Source organism: Xiphophorus maculatus, chromosome 17 (assembly GCF_002775205.1).
Source record: "Xiphophorus maculatus strain JP 163 A chromosome 17, X_maculatus-5.0-male, whole genome shotgun sequence".
Classification (NCBI taxonomy): domain Eukaryota; kingdom Metazoa; phylum Chordata; class Actinopteri; order Cyprinodontiformes; family Poeciliidae; genus Xiphophorus; species Xiphophorus maculatus.
The window spans coordinates 4,167,756-4,185,857 of NC_036459.1; the positions used below are offsets into that span (position 1 = coordinate 4,167,756).

Consider the following 18,102-nt stretch of genomic DNA (forward strand, 5'->3'; position numbering starts at 1 on the left):
TTGTCTTGTTAGGGAAAAGGATTGCACGTAACTCCTCAAAAACAAGATTTACAAGTAGAATTTGACAGGAGACTTAGGTTTCCATCATTTCTTGATGCATGTGAACTGAAACAGGTTCAATTTACCCAACAGAAGTTTTATATTAGATAATCTGCAACTGTAAATCCTCATGTTGATGCTAAACACAATGTCGACTGGGGAAAGGAAGCAGGAAGGAAAGGAGAAAAAGGGAGAGGCTGATGAAACCTTCAAGCAGGATGGGAACAGTCAGCCTCTGATCATTTCACATGTTGCTTACTTTTGTTTGGGTTTTCACTAACAATAGGGCCATTAGGAGCACAGAAGACACAAACAATTCATGCAATCACACAAAAAATTACTTTCATTACAATTACAAGGACAACTCTACAGTCATTAATATGTTTAAACGCACCCATCATTGGCATGAATGGTATTCACATTTTAGGACTTTATTGACCAACTGAACCATTATTTCAGGGAGGGATGATGAAACGGAACATAACAAATTTTACAAACATGAATTGGATACACAAGTTGGAATTTGTTGTGGATTTTCTCTAAAATATGCTAGTTGTTTTGTATGTCTAGTTACATTTTTAGTGTGACTAGACACCTAAATGTGTTCAGAGATTTAAACATATTTATCTGTTTAAATAACCCATGAGGTTGGATTCCAACTATTTTACCAGCAACTCTCTTATGCTGGCTTGTTAACCAAAGTAGAAACAAAAGGAAAAAAAGAAAAACAAACAAAGACATTGACTTTGTTGCAGTTAATTACCAAATTATTTCCATTCTGCTGGTTGTGTAAAAGCTCCTGATTAGTCATTGTGGACATTACACTGCACCATCGATTTCTTTAAATTAAGGTAATAAAGTGACATTAAAGCAATGATGATAACATATTTTTAGTGATTAGTGTTATCTTTGGGTTTCATCCATCTTCAAGAGAAATAATCAGAAAAGCAATGAACCAAACAGACAAAAGAAAATCACAGGGACCATGGGGTAGAATATTTTATTAGTCATTTAACAAAATATCTTTTAGAAAAGAAAAAAACAAGTAGAAACAAATCTTATTTATTTCTTTGAATTAAAAGAAAACAATATTTCAATTAAAATATAAACAGATTTTAGAAATTAAATGCAGCACTCTTTTTCCTGGTGTGGTGAAAGCTACATGTTGTCCTTCTAGAATACAAAAATAATGTTTTATTTTAATAAAAACATTTACTGTCTGCTACTGACTGCTACAGTATAGACCAGCTATGTACAACGTCACAGCAAAAGCTAAACACACACTGACCCTGCCAAGGTAAGAATTTCTAACCAAGTATAACCAAGTAGAAAGTGGATGGACAGGATATGCTTAAGTTTTCTCTGTTGTGTTTTAAATCGTTTCTGTCATTTAAGTAAGGTTGTACTGAGACAATACAGATCATTCCAATCAAACTGAAAAAGTAAGACGTGAATAAAATGTTAAGCTGTGCAAATCTTATGTTGACATAGTCATATTTTTGTTGCTTGTTTTATGAAGCTCACTTTGTGGCAACGACCTGAGCATTTCAGCATGCTAAAACACTGCAGTTATGAGTACATTTTAAAAACTAACATTTTATTTTATTCTATCTGCTCCTATATTCTTGTTTCTTTTTTCCTTGTTGTGAAACACTTTGTGATTCTCATCTTGAAAGGTTCAACATAAAGTTGTTTTGTTATTATTAGCCTTAAAAACTGCTGTTTGTTACAATCAAATTATAGCTCCACATCTAAATGAGCAAACTGTGAGGTAGCTGTGAGTAGATTTCTATGAAGCTTGTTAGTTTATTCAACTTGGAGTAAGATCATAATTTTTCCCCTCATAGAAATAGGATGTTAGGACAAACAACTACTATTGTCATAAAGAGCCATGAACGTCCACATATTGCATTTCAATAATGACCACTTTTCAAACAACTGTCCTCCATGTTTAATTAGCTTTTTTCACAACAGTTTTCTTTTCTCTGTGTCTGAGCCAAATGACTGATTGTGTCAGTCAGCTGCTACTGTCAATTTAAAATTCCTGTTTACCTCCAAAAGAATAACCTTAACTTGAAGTGACTTTTTAAAGCCAAATTTCATGTTTTTGCAGGAAAAAACTGCTGATGTACATATAGAGCTTGAGTAACAGGCTGTGTCCTTTAACATTTTGAGGTTTGATTACAAGTTATTCAGTTTAAACCCCCAAAACACAGATTTGGACAAGTGAGTCTTTTACGACCGCTGCATAGCTCAATGCAATGCACACCCACTGTCTGCAATGCAAAAAAGGAGACTTTGTTGTCAACAATTTTTTCCTGGGTAGACACTACGGATTTTTAGTCCTTGTCCGGGTTTAGCAATCAAACGACAATATTTTGCTGCATTCTGGCCTGGTTATTTCTTTCACATTTTCATAATTATTTTTCAGTTCCAACCATTTGAAAGGAACGGTTGTGAACTACAAACCTGAACACAATTTGAAAAAAAAAGCCCTCAGATATATGCCGTTGAAATGTCACATGCCTAATTTAATCACGTTTTTTATAATGTTGACATATTTGCTGCAATTGGATTCTATAAAGAAAACCAAATCAAAGTCCAAGTTTAAAGCCTGTTGGTCGATGATGACATTTGCTAAAAGAGTGTTATATTGTTATGCAAGACCTGAATAAACTGTGCAGAATATAATTTGTAGTTGTCATTATAATTTTTTTTAAAACAGTTAAGGAGCAGTGTGTTCTTATTATTGTCAATATAATGTAGCCAACTTTTGTAATTTAGACTGAAAAAGTGTATTTTACTGCTAAAAGCAAAAATATTTAGCATTTCTATTCCTGTACTTATCTTTTAAAAGATTGGTCTAAGTGAGTTGGACTGTTGAGATTAAATACAGTAAGTGAGATTTGGAGGAAGTGGTTCACTAAACATCAGATTCAGCCCTTGGACAGGAAGTGTGTGCAGACAGACAGTGGGTGTGAAGAGTCATCAGTACTTGCTGCCGGAGCTGTTAGCGAAGCGGCTGACGTACGCTTTATAGATGGAGTCCAGGAATGAGCTGTCAGTCTGAAACAAAGTAAGCAAGCAAACTTAGCGCAGAAAGCTGTTTTTAAGCATGTGTGTTTATTACCACGGAGTGTACACACTGCATTTACATTGTTTAAGAGTTAAAATAAAACAATTAAAATGCAAAGTGTCAGGTATGTTTAATGGTTTTACCTGAATCAGGTGCAGCAGTGCTGCTTGAAGCTGGCTTCTAGAAAGAGCTCTGGCCTCCTCCTGCAGTGAAGGTTTGCATAAGGTTGAGGGTACAGAGCTGCTTTCTGGAGCAGCCACTGGTAGCCTGCTGCTGGACTTCGTCTGAGTGAACACACTGGGAGAGAGGAGCAGGATGGGGGCCACTGTGGCAGGTATCCGCTGTGGGGAGATGATCTGCACAGACAGGGACAGGGATTAAAGTGGAACTCAGTGTACACATCCAGGCTAAAAGCCGTAGGTCACCATGAACGATTTAGCAGCTGAGGACATAAACTCACATGCAACAGCAGCTGGTAACATATTAGATTCAAGCCGTGGAAAATTTGAAGAGAAACTTTTAAAAGTATTTCCACCTCTTGCACCTTTATATAGTTTGTCATGTCCCAAAACAAAAATATTATTAACTTATAATGTTGATATCTGATGTGATACACATGGAAAAAAATAACATTTTATCACAATTACACATTTTAAATGTCTGGCATTCATTTGTATTCAGAATCTCTGAATAAATTCTTTGCAGAATCACACTTCGCTGCAATCACATCTTTGCAAATGTATCTTCAGAAAAAAGTTCAAGTTATTTTAATTTGGAAGAAGTGTCTGTGAATATCACAGAGCCACTGTTGTTGTTGAAGTCTTACCACAAATTTACCAACTGAATTTAAATCTAGACTTTGACTGGACCATGCTAACCCACTGACATGATTTTAATAAATCATTTTATTTCAATTCTGGATCTAGGATTAGGCTCCTTGTCCTGCTGGATGATAAACCAAGGTCATTGTTCCAAATCTTTTCAACTTAAAAGGTTTTCTACCTGAATTCCCCTATATTTAACTAACTAGATCTTCCAATGTACTAATCAGCTTTCCACAGCATGATGCTGCCACTCATCCCAGTTTTTTTGTGAATAGTGACATATAGGGTGATTTTAAGGCATTAGATAGATATGAATACTTTTCTAATGTGCTACGTAAATGCCATATGAAAGTCTAGTTGCAGCAGTTTCTGTATTTGAAAATCTGCCTCACTATTTCACAACAAAAACAAAGTGTGCTATTAAGCAACCAATTATGAGCTTCGGTCCTTAAAGTTAACTACTTTTCCAAAAAACTCAGAAATTAGTTAGTCTTATTAGTTGGTCTAAAAGAACCAGTTTTTTAACTGGTTCTTTTTTCTTGCAAAGAAATGTCTGATGCTGTAATGTGACAAAACACAAAGAGTCATGGGAAGAGAACTGCTGGTCCTTAATGGCACCAACTGTTGGAAACAAGAACTACAATCCTTCCATTTCCTCATGCTGTAGTTTTGTTTCAATCAAGAAGAGCTAATGTTTAACCACTGCTGTTGCTCTTTTCTCTCTCTTACATTAACAACTTTAAACTTTACCTATAGAATTTTATAGATAAGAGAAAAAAAGACCGGTATTCAGCTTCCAACTGAATTGTTTTTTTTACCTGAAACTGCAGCTCAGCTTTTTGATCTGGGGCAACTGAAGTCTGGGTTGGGCCTGTGCCTAAAGATGAGCGTTGGCTTTGACTCGCACTGGGCCCCAGGAATCGAGGTGCCAATCCTGGATGCGGATGGAGTCGAGGATGTTCGTGGGAAGTCAAGCTCTGTTCCTGCTGGACCAGCTGGAGTTTTTGCAGGAGCTCATGAGGAGAAACCACACCCTGCATCTGGGATGACAAACCTGGTGAATAACCATAGAGCATCATTACTTGGTCACAGCAAACACTGACTAAAGCAAGCATAAAGTTGAATATATGCTAAGGTTCACACTGAAAGATAAACAGACAGACATATTCAGAAGTCACATAATATGAAGTGAGTTATTGAAAAAATATATTTTTAAAATCTAAATCAGACCAGATTTGACAGAAATTATGTCTGAAACAATTAAACAGATTTATTGCGCTAAATCACCAACAAATTTATTAATCGGTTAAACATTAACTGTCATATACCGACTCAAAAAAACTAAATTTTCTGAAAAAGAACATATTCAGAACAGTAATTATGCCAAAACTGCACATAATTTATATACATTTCGGACTTAAGATAAAAACACTCATATCTGTAAATAGGTTTTAATCTAGATTAACTTTAGATTACTAGTTAACTTTATTAATCAATAATTCTTTTTTCAAATAAAAACTGCTTAATGTTTTTCTGGTTTGTCTTTTGGTGAATCACAGTAAAATAGGTTATGCACCTGTTCCCATGGCAGCAGAATCCGTCGGCCCTCTCTTCTGTATCTCTGCCTGTAACTTCGTCAGGCCGAGGAGGAGCTGCTGACCTTGTTGTGCTTCGAGGTGGGAACGTGACACAGAATCCAGTTGGCCAGGCTGAGAGGCGGGATAAGGGTTCTGCTGCAGCACCAGAGGAGCCGCAGCAGTGAAAGAAGTGGCGAGTAGAGGGGGTGGATGGTTTTGCAGGAGGCGCTTTATTGGGTCGTGCTGCTGCTCCTGGTGGTGGTGATGGAGGTGGGGGTGCTGATGTTGGTGATGGAGGGGATGATGGTGGTGGTGGTGTTCTAGCGGCACCCCGTTGTCACACAGCCGGTTCTCTGGGGACTCGGACAGTGTCTGAAGCACGCCCCCAGCTGCTGCCGCCCCCCTCTGTCCCTGCATGAGCTTTGCAATGGCTGGACAGTGCTGAAGTTGGTTTGGCAGTTGGCGGAGAGCGTTCCCGCTCTCTTCCCTGTCCGCCGGCCCAACTGCTGGGTCTCCACCTCCGGAGGTGGCGACGTTTCTGCCAGAGTTTAGTGAATCCTCATAGGTCAGTGTGCGGGCGACAGGTGGGCGGGCGACCTTTCCTGCTGCCGTGGAAGCAGCCAGAGGAGGAACTGGGTCAGATTTAAGAGGGTGGTGGTGCTGATGCTGAGAGCCTAACAGGGTGGTTAAGGTCACAACCGTGGTGTCTGCTCCTTCATTGACCTGGAAGGGACAAAATTAACACAGGTAGAAATATTATGGAGAAATGTGATATCCAGCCTGAAAACACACATTATATGTGTGTGTTTTACCTGAGTGTTTGGTTTAACTGGTATTGGTTTGATCAGATTAGGATTTCCACACAGTACACTGCTGCCCCCAATCTCCTTTGGCTCTGAGGTAGACTGTCAGTCAGACAACAGTGTAAAAAACACACAAAAGAATCCATTAGAACCCTTACAGATGATGTAAACCTTAAAGAAACATCTGGGTTCCGCTACCTTATCATACTCTGTTCGTGCCTTGGTCAACATCTGAATGATGTCGACCGCTTTAGCCTCGTTATTTCCTCCGACTAAGACACCTCCTCCTGCTGCTGCTGCTCTAGGGGATAAGGAACCACCCTGAGACTGAGCGAGGATCTGCTCCTGCTGGGTCAGACTGGACAAAGCGCAGATTCCCCTCATCAGTTTCAGGCCATTAATTAAAGGAAAGATTTCAAAGTTAGAAAACCTAACTAAGGTAAATGTTTCTGCACATTTCATTTTTTTAAAATATGCACCCTAGATCTGTTTTAGCAAGAAATAAATGCAGAAGACTTTTAAAATGTTCATACTTGAAAGAAAATCAAACTTTACTTGGAGAACATTTATGCAATGGGAAAATAAATCCAATGCAAAACTAATATTTTATATAAATTAAGAAAAATAACAACCCTAGTACTATACTTATTGATACTACTAAGAATTCATGTAAAAAAAATAGTTACTTAATTAAATTAACTATTAGATTAGATCAATTAAAAAGTTAAAACAGCTGGAACTGTGACAGAAAAAGAGAGAGGGTCCAAGTTTAACTTGAAGCCACCCACTGTGAGGAGGAAGGTAAGAGAAATAAAACAAATCTCCAAAAATTATAAGGACCTGCAAGAAACAAATAAATATACCAGCTAAAAATTTGTTGAAAGTTCTTTGATGTGGCAGTAGTTTCAAATTCAACAGAAAATTAAGGAATTATGAAACTTTCTTTCATTTATGACTCAATGAACTCATCTCTAACCCTTAACCTTTTCAATAAGAAAATTGTAACTCCAAATGTGTTAAAGTATCTGCTGTTATTTTGTGTGTTTACAGATGAAAACTTGAGAGATTTTAGTTTTAGCATTTGTGCAAATTCTCAACAGATTAAAGCTCCACTCTCGTAGCTTTACTACTCTAGATAATAACCTATTCAATCATAAAAGCTCTCATAGCCTCAAATGGCTTGGGTTGCAAGTCTATAGCTTCATCTTCTAATGAGCTGAAGTAAATAGTTTTCTGTAACACATTAGTTTTTGATTGCAAAACAACTCCTAAATGAAACAGTCATATTTTATGTGAAACTGCCATCTATTAAATTTATACTTACATCCTCATCCTTTGTGCAATTCGCTGACAGTCCTGCTTATCGTAGAACCAGATCCCATGAATAAAAACTGAGTAAAAAAAAAGATAAGATTTAATCAGCCGAACAAACACATTTACAGTAATAATAATAGTACTATAAAAAAGTATAAAAAATAAAAATCGAACAAGATGCTTTGCTTTGCAATAATGATTCAGACAATGAGCAGAAAAATCAATTTTTATAAATACGACTCTACAGTTCTGGGATGAGATCATTGGTAAGGTCAGCAGACCACAAAATGAGCAAATTGACCTACTCATAACCTTAAAATCAAATAAATACACAGACATAAAATAGCTCCAATTTTCTTCTATGACATCAGAATCCACACAGCCGAGGCTTTAAAATGAGTAATTTTCCAGCCAAGTCAATGGGAAACAGAGGCAGGCAGCACCATTATGCAGTGAAACATGGGCCCCAGGAGTCTCTTGAACTGTATAAACATAGCGAGGACAAGAGGGAAACCACTCCAACATGGTTCTTTAGAAGGTTGCATGGCAGCAAGTTAAATATGTTTTATTAATCAAGTTCCTATATTTAACTACAAATGATTTAACTGTTTTTATGTGTGACATTTCCTCAAAATGCACCAGAATTGATGTATTCCCATTAGCAAGAAAAGGTGCAAAACATTTTATATCTCATTTTATCTAGTTTGGATCTTTGATCAAATACAGAAAATGAGAAAAGGAAATGAATCCAGTCTTACTGTTAATTTATAGCTTAAAAATAATTAATTAACGCAATGTTCCAACAACAGCATTTTAAAGTTCCTAACCTTTTCAGACTGAACATTTTAGGTTTCTATGGTGTTTTATCATTACATTATGAACATATAAGTGAGCAAGAAGAGCATTAATCAGAGTAGAAGCCAAGAGGCCGATGGTGACTCTGAAGGAGCTGCAGAGATCCACAACTCGCATAAAAGAATTTCTTTGAGAGAACTATTAATCGTACAATTTACAAGTCTGGCTTTTATGAATAAGTATCAAAAGAGAGCCATTGTCAAAAATGAGGTCACGAGAACACATGCTTGCGTAAATGAACATTTTGACCAATTTGGCAAATAGCTGAAAACTAACATTTTTCACACTGAGTATATCATCCCCATGAAACATGGTGGTGGAAGAACCATCATGATGTGGGAATGCTTTCCTCAGCAGGAACATCATGAATCGGCCACAACGTTCTGTTCCTAAACATCCAAACCTGGTTGGGGTAGGACTCAAAGTACTAGCACCTGTAACTGGAGCAAAAGGTGCTTCTACAAAGTATGAACAGCAAAGTTCTGACTAATATTTTAATTTGCAGAAATGTAAAATAAATAAAAAAAATCTTGTAGAAGTTTTCTTCTGCTTTATAGTAATCTTTATCCATCACATATAATTCAAACACATTAAAGTTTATGTTGGCAACGTGCAAAATCTTAAGATAGCTTGTGGCGATGATTTTGTTTTCGCACTAGTTTGTTGAACAATCTCAGAAAAACACAAATTTGTTTTGCTGTTTACTAGTTACAATAACAATACAACAAATTTACTGGATTAATTTGACTAAAATAAGACAGTATGATTCACAATCAGTTTTGTTATTCTGGCATTATAATACAAGAAATATTAGCTTATTATCTGTCTGTGCAATGAGTTGTTTCTCGTCACTTTAATCTGGAATATATTGTGTGTATTAAATAAATGCTTATTTTTTCATGTCCTTATAAGCCAATAAGACACATTAAAGGAAACAAAATACTGTCTGGTTTGAACAAAGTACTATCGCAAAACTCCTTGTGTAAAAAGAAAAACAACTAAAGTATCTATGTGGTAGCTATCAATACCACACAGAGAACATGTATTCCCAATCCGGCACACAGACCAGAGAGGTCAGCGTGATGCAGGAACAGACAGAGAAGGGGCCGGCAGAGACATACACAGTCAGTTAAGTAGACCCTGGGAAAAATCAGCCCTATTCCAAATAAGTAACTGCAGTGGGAGACTTGACTGGTGGAGCCAGAGCCACTTAGCGCTCACTGGGGATGAGACAGCTTGACAGAGACCCCGGGACACACACAGAGTCGAAGTCAGACAGCTGGAAAATTGAGGAAAAATGAGCAGGACTGATAGGAAGGAGTGAGGTGTGTTTGAGGGAGATAATCAACTCCATAAAAATAGGAACATGTAGTTCTCGGAGCTCTCTGGCTGTCAGGTAACATTCGCTAATGATACAAAAAAGCAGAACTGAAGGTGACAGAAAGACAGCTGGGTAAGAATATCTGACGTCTCTTTGACCACTCCGAACGCAGCCACAGAGACGGATGACCAAAGTAAAGAGCACAAAGATAAAAAAAACAAAACTTAAGAGCTTATTTAGACGTCTTACCAATAATGTGTGGTATATCCTGACCCCTGATTTGTAGAAAGTGTCTGTTTTATCAGTGAAGAGGCAAGACTGCTAGAAGAAAGGCAGGAGGAAGACCACCAAAAACTGTACGGAGGAGAAAAAGAGGGGAGGCTCTAGTCTGGTCCCAGGACATTGGAGGGAAGAGGCGGAGGGCAGTCAGACATGTAACACCCAAGCTAAAAACCATACCACTACAACTGGGAAGACAGCTAAGTGACCATGTGGGAGGAAACCTTCAGCAGGACACCTTCTGTTCAGAACAGCTGATGATAGGAGCGAAACCTACCAGATTGTCGGCGTTTCAACCTGGATGCCAGAAAGTTCAACCAACAACTGTCCGGTGAGGTCTGCAAGTGACCCGCATCTGAAACCCTCAGGGACCGGGACAATCCAACCAAGACAGAGAGCACATGATGATTGCTCTGCATTCGCTTCTTAACCATTTACTGCTGGAAACAGAATCTTTATGAAGACTTTCTCCTGTTTTAGAAAGCTTTGTTGGCCAAGGTGGAGGATGTGTTGTTCAAGACAGTTTGGATTGACTTTTACGTCAGAATGAGAAAAGATTTGCAAGGAAAGCTCACAGTAACAGACTATTTGTGTACATTCCTATTGGCTCGGCTCTTAAAGTAAGACACTTTTTTTGGAGTTATTGTTGTAGTAGAAGACCCATAGCTGTTTTTGGTTAGATTCTTAGGGGAGAACGTATTGAAACTTAAGAGTTAAATAAATGTACAGTAAAGGAAAAATTGCTGTAAATATCTCTACCTAAATTTGAAACTGAAGACAGGGCCTAAAGAGACCAGTAATTAGTAGTGTCAAATTATCTTTGGCAATTTTTCTAGACTTTTTTGAAAGAAAAAGGATAAATTAAAATCAACCGTTGAAGAAATTTAAAACTGCTCGCCTGCTCTGGGACCATGCTGAGGGGCCTGTTTCAGAGGAAACTAAAACATGAGAGACTGGAGGAGGAACCCGAGGTCCGATTTAAGGGGTCGCTGGTGTCCGAGAGAGATTTGGGATACAAGTACATCAGACCCGGAGGTAAGACTACCCACACATGTGATTTGAAGGAGATCAAAGGCTGTGACAGAAGAGAGAGCTCGGTTTTATGCACATTAGTACTGCCGTGTCAATATACAATCAAACTCTTTATCATATTCACAAAATATATGTCAAGTTTTTTATGACGATAAACAATTAAATTGTGTGTCTTACTCACATTACTAGTGGGTCAAATTATTACTGGAAGTTCAAGCTTGGTCAGACTGGAAGGGGAGGATCTGTGAAGCCCAACCTTCAAGTTTAGTCACAGAATCTCAAATTGACTGAAGTCTGGACTTTGACTGGGCCATTCAAACCACTGAACATACTTTTACCTAAACCATTTCTTTGTAACTCTAGCTGCATGCTTATAGTGTCCTGAAAACATTGAACCTCCAGTCAAGTCTCAATTCTTTTAAAAAAATCCAGTCCTGTCCATTCATTTGACCAGCTTCAATTTAAGCATAAGCATCCAAATAGCATGACACTGCAACTACTGTGAAAGTGGTGAGCCCACCTAGTATTAAGTTTTTCCCACACATTTAAATCAAGCTGTTCATCTTCTAGTCCATCTGACCAGAGCATAGTCTTGTACATGTTTGCTAAACGGATAAAGAGAAACTGGAGGGTTCATGGCTTTCTTCCAGCAATTGGTTTCTTCTCACTGCTATTCCATGAAGGTCATATTGGTAAAGTGCACAATTATAAGCTGTCTTGTTTTCCATTGGAGCAGTGCAACTTTGTAGCTCCTTCAAAGATACTAAAATTCGTCTTAATGCTCACCTGATTTAACTGGACACACATTTTTGATTTGTATTTGTAAAAAAGAAACAAAAGAAAAACAACAACAACAATTGCTGAAAGCTGGAAAATAATGCAATAATAATAATGCACAGCAGAACTGTAGGGAACGTTAAAAGCCTCTTCCTCTTGAGGATGGGGAAATAACGTCTTGCTCGAACTACATGGCTCTTGCTTGAATCTTAGCCCATTCTGTGGTATATCTCTGCTGCTTATTTTTAGCCTGCGATGCCACTTTGTGCCAACCGCCATTCCAGGAAGTTACAGCCGCTCAGAGGGCTACATGTTTTTCTAATGATAAGATTCCATGACCCCTCCACCAGAGGTCACGATGCACTGGGACGGTCAGTTTTGCCAGCAGCTTATGAATCGAATGTTGGCCAGTGAAAACAACTCTTCAGCAACCTAATGACCCAAAATACCACACGAGAGCTTTTTTCCTTTAATATAACTCAGAAGTGTTGGTTTTGAAGGCATGTTAAAGCACTTGAGGCATTATTACTTGACTAATGTGCCAAACTTTTTACTTTTTTATTTTTTTATCTGGATAGTCAACAATCTTTTAAATCGCAGCAGCTATAGAGATAAAATTCCGTCTGATTACAACAATTATTTATATCTCCTCTTTTGGTGTTTTATAATCAAAGTAAATTAAGGCTACCATTAGGTTTGACCATTATGTTTGCAATACACACCCTCTTTGACTCACGTAACTCCCATTTTAGCAGAGGAAACAATCATCAGCTTTGTCGTGATTACTTGTTTAAAGTACTTTTAATGTTTTCTTTCTTCCCACAAGTGAGTCAGCCTCACATTTTAAATTCATTCTCCGTTACTGAACTATTACATTCCTTAATTTGCACTTCAAACCATCAAAGGAAGTGGAAAAGGTCACTTAGTAAACTTTATGTTATACACAGTACTTCCAGTAGCCTCCTGGTTATTTATTATTACTATGAGTAAGCACAAAATCTATGTCGAGAAGCAGAACGATCAAAGCAGGCGTAAGGAATCCACTTCCATCTGCTTCCTAGGAAGCCTCAAGGAGAGTTGAAGGCAGGTGGGTGTGCAGGGGGAGTGGATGTGTGTGTGTCAGCAACTTCTGCGTCACTGTGTTTAGATTATCAGAGGCTGTTGAGGTGTATCTAATCTCTGCTGGCTGTTTTTGTAGTGCTGTCAGACTCTTGTCCCACAGGCACACTTAGCAACGTGATTGTGTGAGTGAGGGTCGTATGTAGGTCTCAGAGAGACTTGGGCTGATAAAATTTACTAAAACGTCTCTACTTAGTTCCTTAAATGGAGCTACTAGTTCCCACTCAGATGATCTACTTTCTCCCCTTTCATTATTTGTTATCAGTCTTCCAAACCGTTGCACAAAACAAATCTATCCTGCTTTTTGTAGGGACATGATCACACCATCGGTATTATGACCTAACTTGGCTTCTGAGAAGTATTGCATCTAACTTTGTAAGAGGAGTCTACATCTATTATAGACAGGCAAGGGAGTCAAGTAATTAAGAAGGTCTGCATAGACTGCCAACCACATTTTTAGCACTTCTGGTAAAGATATGTACAAATCACACTAAATAATCCAAACTGAAAAACCTGGAAAAATGCTAATTTTAATTTGAGCATGTTTACTAAGTGAGTGAAAAAAAATCCTGCATCTGGAAATAATTGTTCTATAAGTAATCTATGGCTTCTTGTGTTATCATTGCATAACTATGATGTGACACAAAATCCCTTTTTTGTTAGCCACTTAGCTGAATGAACACCCATTTCATGCTGCTACAATGCAGTGAGCTGGATGCTGAAGGAATATCAACAAAATATAATTTTTAAAGAGCAGGAGCAAAAGCGTAATTTTTAAATCACCAAGTTGTTTGGGATTGATGCTAGTAAAAAATGTTTTATTTTTCTAAATTACTAAATGTGACATAATGCTAAAGCAATAAAAGATAAATAATTGTAAGGCATTTCACACATCTAAATAAGTGGTACCACTGCATGCTAAAATCAATACAGAACAGATGATTTAATCCCAAAAATGTTACAGGTATTAAACAAAAAAATAATAATTAAATCCTTATGAGCAGTTGAAGTTACCACATTTGTTTTTTCTGTAAGGTTTAATCACAGTATAGAATACTTTCCCTTTTTTCCTCTACTTATAACTAATACTGGTATACATACTCTTTAGAGCAACTTAGCTTGTTTTATTATAACCCAATTCCCAATTGATGTGAATGCAATAACGGGAAAACACTGAGGAAAAAACAGACAATATCAATGACTAACAGGTGAACTATGTATATGTGTGTATTTAATGCTACACTATATATCAAATCACAGTCATTATCATAATACCAGCAGAGATAATATTGCAAAGTATCTTGGATGCAATATGTGTTAGGATAGCATATGTTAAGTGTCATGCATTAATGGTCTGGTAATACACATGGCCAGTTGGATGAACTCTTACTGCCCTCACTCACCACAATCTGATCTTTAATGTTTGCTACCGAGTCACCAAAGCTCCCAGTGTGTCGTGAGACATTGTGTAATGGTAAACAAATAAAAATCTTCGACAAGTGTGGTTAAATAGTAATCAATATTGTTTTCACAGTTTTCAGGAATTGTAAATCACTTGAAATCATGTGTATTGTTGCATATGTTGCTTACGTCGTGCATTACGGTAAAGAAGGAAAGGGTCCTGCAGCTGGAAGTCCAAGTCTTTTGTGATGGGCTCTGTCAGATTCTCCATATTAAGACGGTTCATTATTGTGAAGCCATGCCTAGGAGATGCCAATCTGAAATAAGAGAAGCATACAACACAAAAAAGATAAAAAAATTATTGATAAATATGGCTAGAAAAGCTACTTTTTATACTTTACTCTAGTAAACCTACATAAAATCCAGAGCAATTAATTTCCTTCAAAGGTTACCTTTTAAACAGAAACCACCTTTGTGTATTTTGTTACTTTAAGGCCTGAAAGTTTTTTTTCTATAGAAAATTTATTACTAAACAGCAATGTCATAAAAAATATTTTACTTGTTTTGCATTCTGTTAGCCTTGCCTTTATGAAATACTGACAATAATACAGGTTTGTGGATATGACTTGACAAGACAGGAGCAAATTAGTGGATAAACACAAACTACTCGTTCTTAAACATTTCTAAAAACTTTACCTTGTGTAAATAAACAAAGTGCCCTCCACTTCTGTCTTCTCCTGAAAAACAATAAAGTGTTGAGGGCAAAAATAAATAAAAACATAAAAAATAATAAATAAAAGTTTAATTAAATATTTCAAACATTTTAAACTCTATATTTAAAATAATAACTCCTTATGGTATGTTCAATAATAGTAAACCTGTAGGCCAGTTTAAACGCGTGCCTACCAGAGAGAAGCTAAAATAGGCTAAGCTAAGCTAGCATTTAGCACATTTTTTCAAAACTTACCCACTCATTTGCTCGGTTATTATAAGTATACAGGGCTACTTGGCTGGCCACGTCCACAATGTTGTTTATGTAAGGGTCTTGTCTCTGCAGGGCAGACAGACTTATGTCCAGCCCTTTAGCAGCAAGGCAGCTATTGCTAGCTGCAGAACTCATCGTTCTCTATGGAGAAGATATCCAGCTAGCAAGCTTAAACCTCAACACTCACAGAAAGACTGATAAAAAATAAAAAAACCAAACACACAAACGGCAAGTGGAAAATGTAGTTATATCGCTAGAGTCCCCTTGACTGTCTTTAAACGAGTATGAGTGAAGTAAAAGCTATTCTTCTTACTTTTCGAGCTCTAACTGTAATGAGTGAGTTTTTTGACCAGCCATGTTCAGGTGGGCAGATTGTAAACATCCCAGACATAACTAGTTGCGCGTCGATATGCAGATCCTATAATTCAGCTTTGAAAAATCGATAAAAGAAACGTGTAAGTCTGAAAATCAAAATAAATAAATAAATTTCAATATGATAGGGATGCCAACAGTTACATGTAGATGTTTTAAAATCAATAGCTGTAACTCTATTATTATTATTATTATTATTATTATTATTATTATTATTATTATTATTATTATTATTATTATTATTATTATTATTATTATTAATAAAGTCTAGTCTTAGTGAGCCGTTTTGGACAAAAGAACAGATACTGATACGCATTTAAATTAAACTACACTGTGATGTAACAGCAGACTTCTTAAGAGGGTGTTTTGATTTTACCGTCTGCAGCAACTTTTTATTTTATTTTATTAATCTTATTTACTCTGACCTCACGATTTTAAAAATAATTCATGAATTTATCTTTGAGTAAATAATGTGATTGTAATTTTCTGAAGAATAATGATGGCGTTTAAGCTAGGTACATATACAGCCACTAGGGGGCATTAAAGAGATGCTTCTGATAACACTGATCTCCAGTTTTTAAATTATATGCCTGAACTGTAGTTAATTTGAATGCAACTGAATTCAAAACTTCACAAAGGAAAACTTTAAACGCCACAATGTTTATAGGTCTGGGTGGTATTAAACTTGTTCTACTTGGTTTATGAAGTCTCCTCAACTAAAAAATAATCTCTCTTTCCAGTGAGGATAAAGTCTTGAGTAAATGTAAAAAGAAATTACTTTTCTAAATTGACCTTACTTCAACTATATTTCTAATATCTGAAAAGTAGCACACATATTTTCCCTACAACAAACATGATGCTACCAATTTTTAAATCCAAAACTACTCTTAATATCCTTATAGGACCAGCGAAAAGACGGGGGCATTAATTGACTCCCGGTGTACTCAGCTGATGCTATTATTTTTCATTCAAAATCAAGTGAAGTATTTCATTCATAACATACACATAACAGCAGCGGACTCCTTCATGTTCTTCGCTAGGTTACAGTGATGTTATTCACAAGTACAGATCAAAAAAATGTAAATATTGTGAAAGGGTTCAATATTTTTTGTCACTCATTTGCTGATTGTTTCCATGTCACCGTGCATTCATACCAAAGGAGAGACGATCTATTACTGAATGCAGAGGGATGAACATAGTTTTCAGAAACCTGACATTTCTTCTTTAAATATCCTTTATATTGATCTTATGTAATATTCAGATATTCTGAGATGCTGGGTTTTCATTACCTGCAAACTATAATAATCGAAATTGCAATAAAGATTTGAAATATTTCATCCTGTGTCTACTGAAAATTTTAAATCTGACATAAGTGAAAACAAAATATAGAACCTTTTTACATTATTAATCTTTTTGAGCTGAGCCTGTATGCTTTGCATTTGTGAACAGGATTTTGTTGAATTATTAGATTTCAGACCTGAAACTTATGTGACAAAAATGGTATCTAAATATTTTAAGAAATGTTTAGATATATATCTAAATCAAATATCTATTTGATGATATTTGATCTATCATTAAATAGGTTATGATCAGGTTTTGGTGCTACAGAGGGAGTCAGTATGTTTTTGAATGATTCCTCTAACCATGGCTTTTTGTGACACCTCTTCCCATTCATCTAGCTAATTTATTAGTACATATTAAGTTTAGGATGTATGCATGTTGAATAATTTTTATGCACATATCCATGGCTGTTGTATACAGTAGGTGATGTTGCTAATGTCGTGGGGAGGGAAGTCTTGCCAAAAAAATTAAATCTTGAATCTTATTATTATTATTATTGCATTAATGTAAGCTGTATAAGTATTTTAAATACCTGAACTTAGTTTCTTATTTCCCCCTTGAATTGACTTTGTAATCCATCACCAATTAAATTAAGTGAACAGACTGAATGCAGCGGCTATAGATGTTTGGAAATACGACACATCCTTCCTGAAAGGAATATTCAAGGACAAGAGCAGAAACTGATACAGGAAAAAAGATCTTTCTAAAATTTGACTCAGCAATTATAAATTACAGTATCGGGTCTAGGATCTGATAATAAATCCTTCTCCAACTATACTTTGAATCAAGGTTGAACTCTCAGGTTGGAGTTTTAAGCTTTGTGAAATTTCCAAAATGATTTTTTTTCCCACACAGCTTCTTATTCTACTTACAAAATGAAACCATCAGAGCACGAAAAAAGTATTAACCTTGAGAAACGAGCATTTAGCAGAAAGTCAAAACTGAGCTTTCTGTCTATATTCAATAGTTTGACAGATTTCTGAGGAT

General features: G+C 36.5%; 1 protein-coding gene across 2 annotated transcripts; it reads right to left on the reverse strand.

The window, feature by feature from the left end:
- Positions 1 to 2,443: 2,443 nt before the first annotated feature.
- On the reverse strand, positions 2,444 to 15,825 carry dcp1b (decapping mRNA 1B). 2 transcript variants are annotated; one of them, XM_023350585.1, is made up of 10 exons: positions 15,716 to 15,825; positions 15,114 to 15,154; positions 14,607 to 14,734; positions 7,644 to 7,710; positions 6,518 to 6,677; positions 6,329 to 6,421; positions 5,516 to 6,239; positions 4,758 to 4,993; positions 3,259 to 3,471; positions 2,444 to 3,105 (listed from the first exon to the last, which is right to left on the reverse strand). In XM_023350585.1, the coding sequence occupies exons 1-10, from the start codon at positions 15,791 to 15,793 to the stop codon at positions 3,028 to 3,030; spliced, it is 1,818 nt and encodes a 605-aa protein (XP_023206353.1). In that variant the 5' UTR covers positions 15,794 to 15,825; the 3' UTR covers positions 2,444 to 3,027. The 2 variants fall into 2 exon arrangements, with proteins under 2 accessions (XP_023206353.1, XP_014326836.1); XM_014471350.2 differs by having other exon boundaries at positions 15,385 to 15,795.
- Positions 15,826 to 18,102: the final 2,277 nt, after the last annotated feature.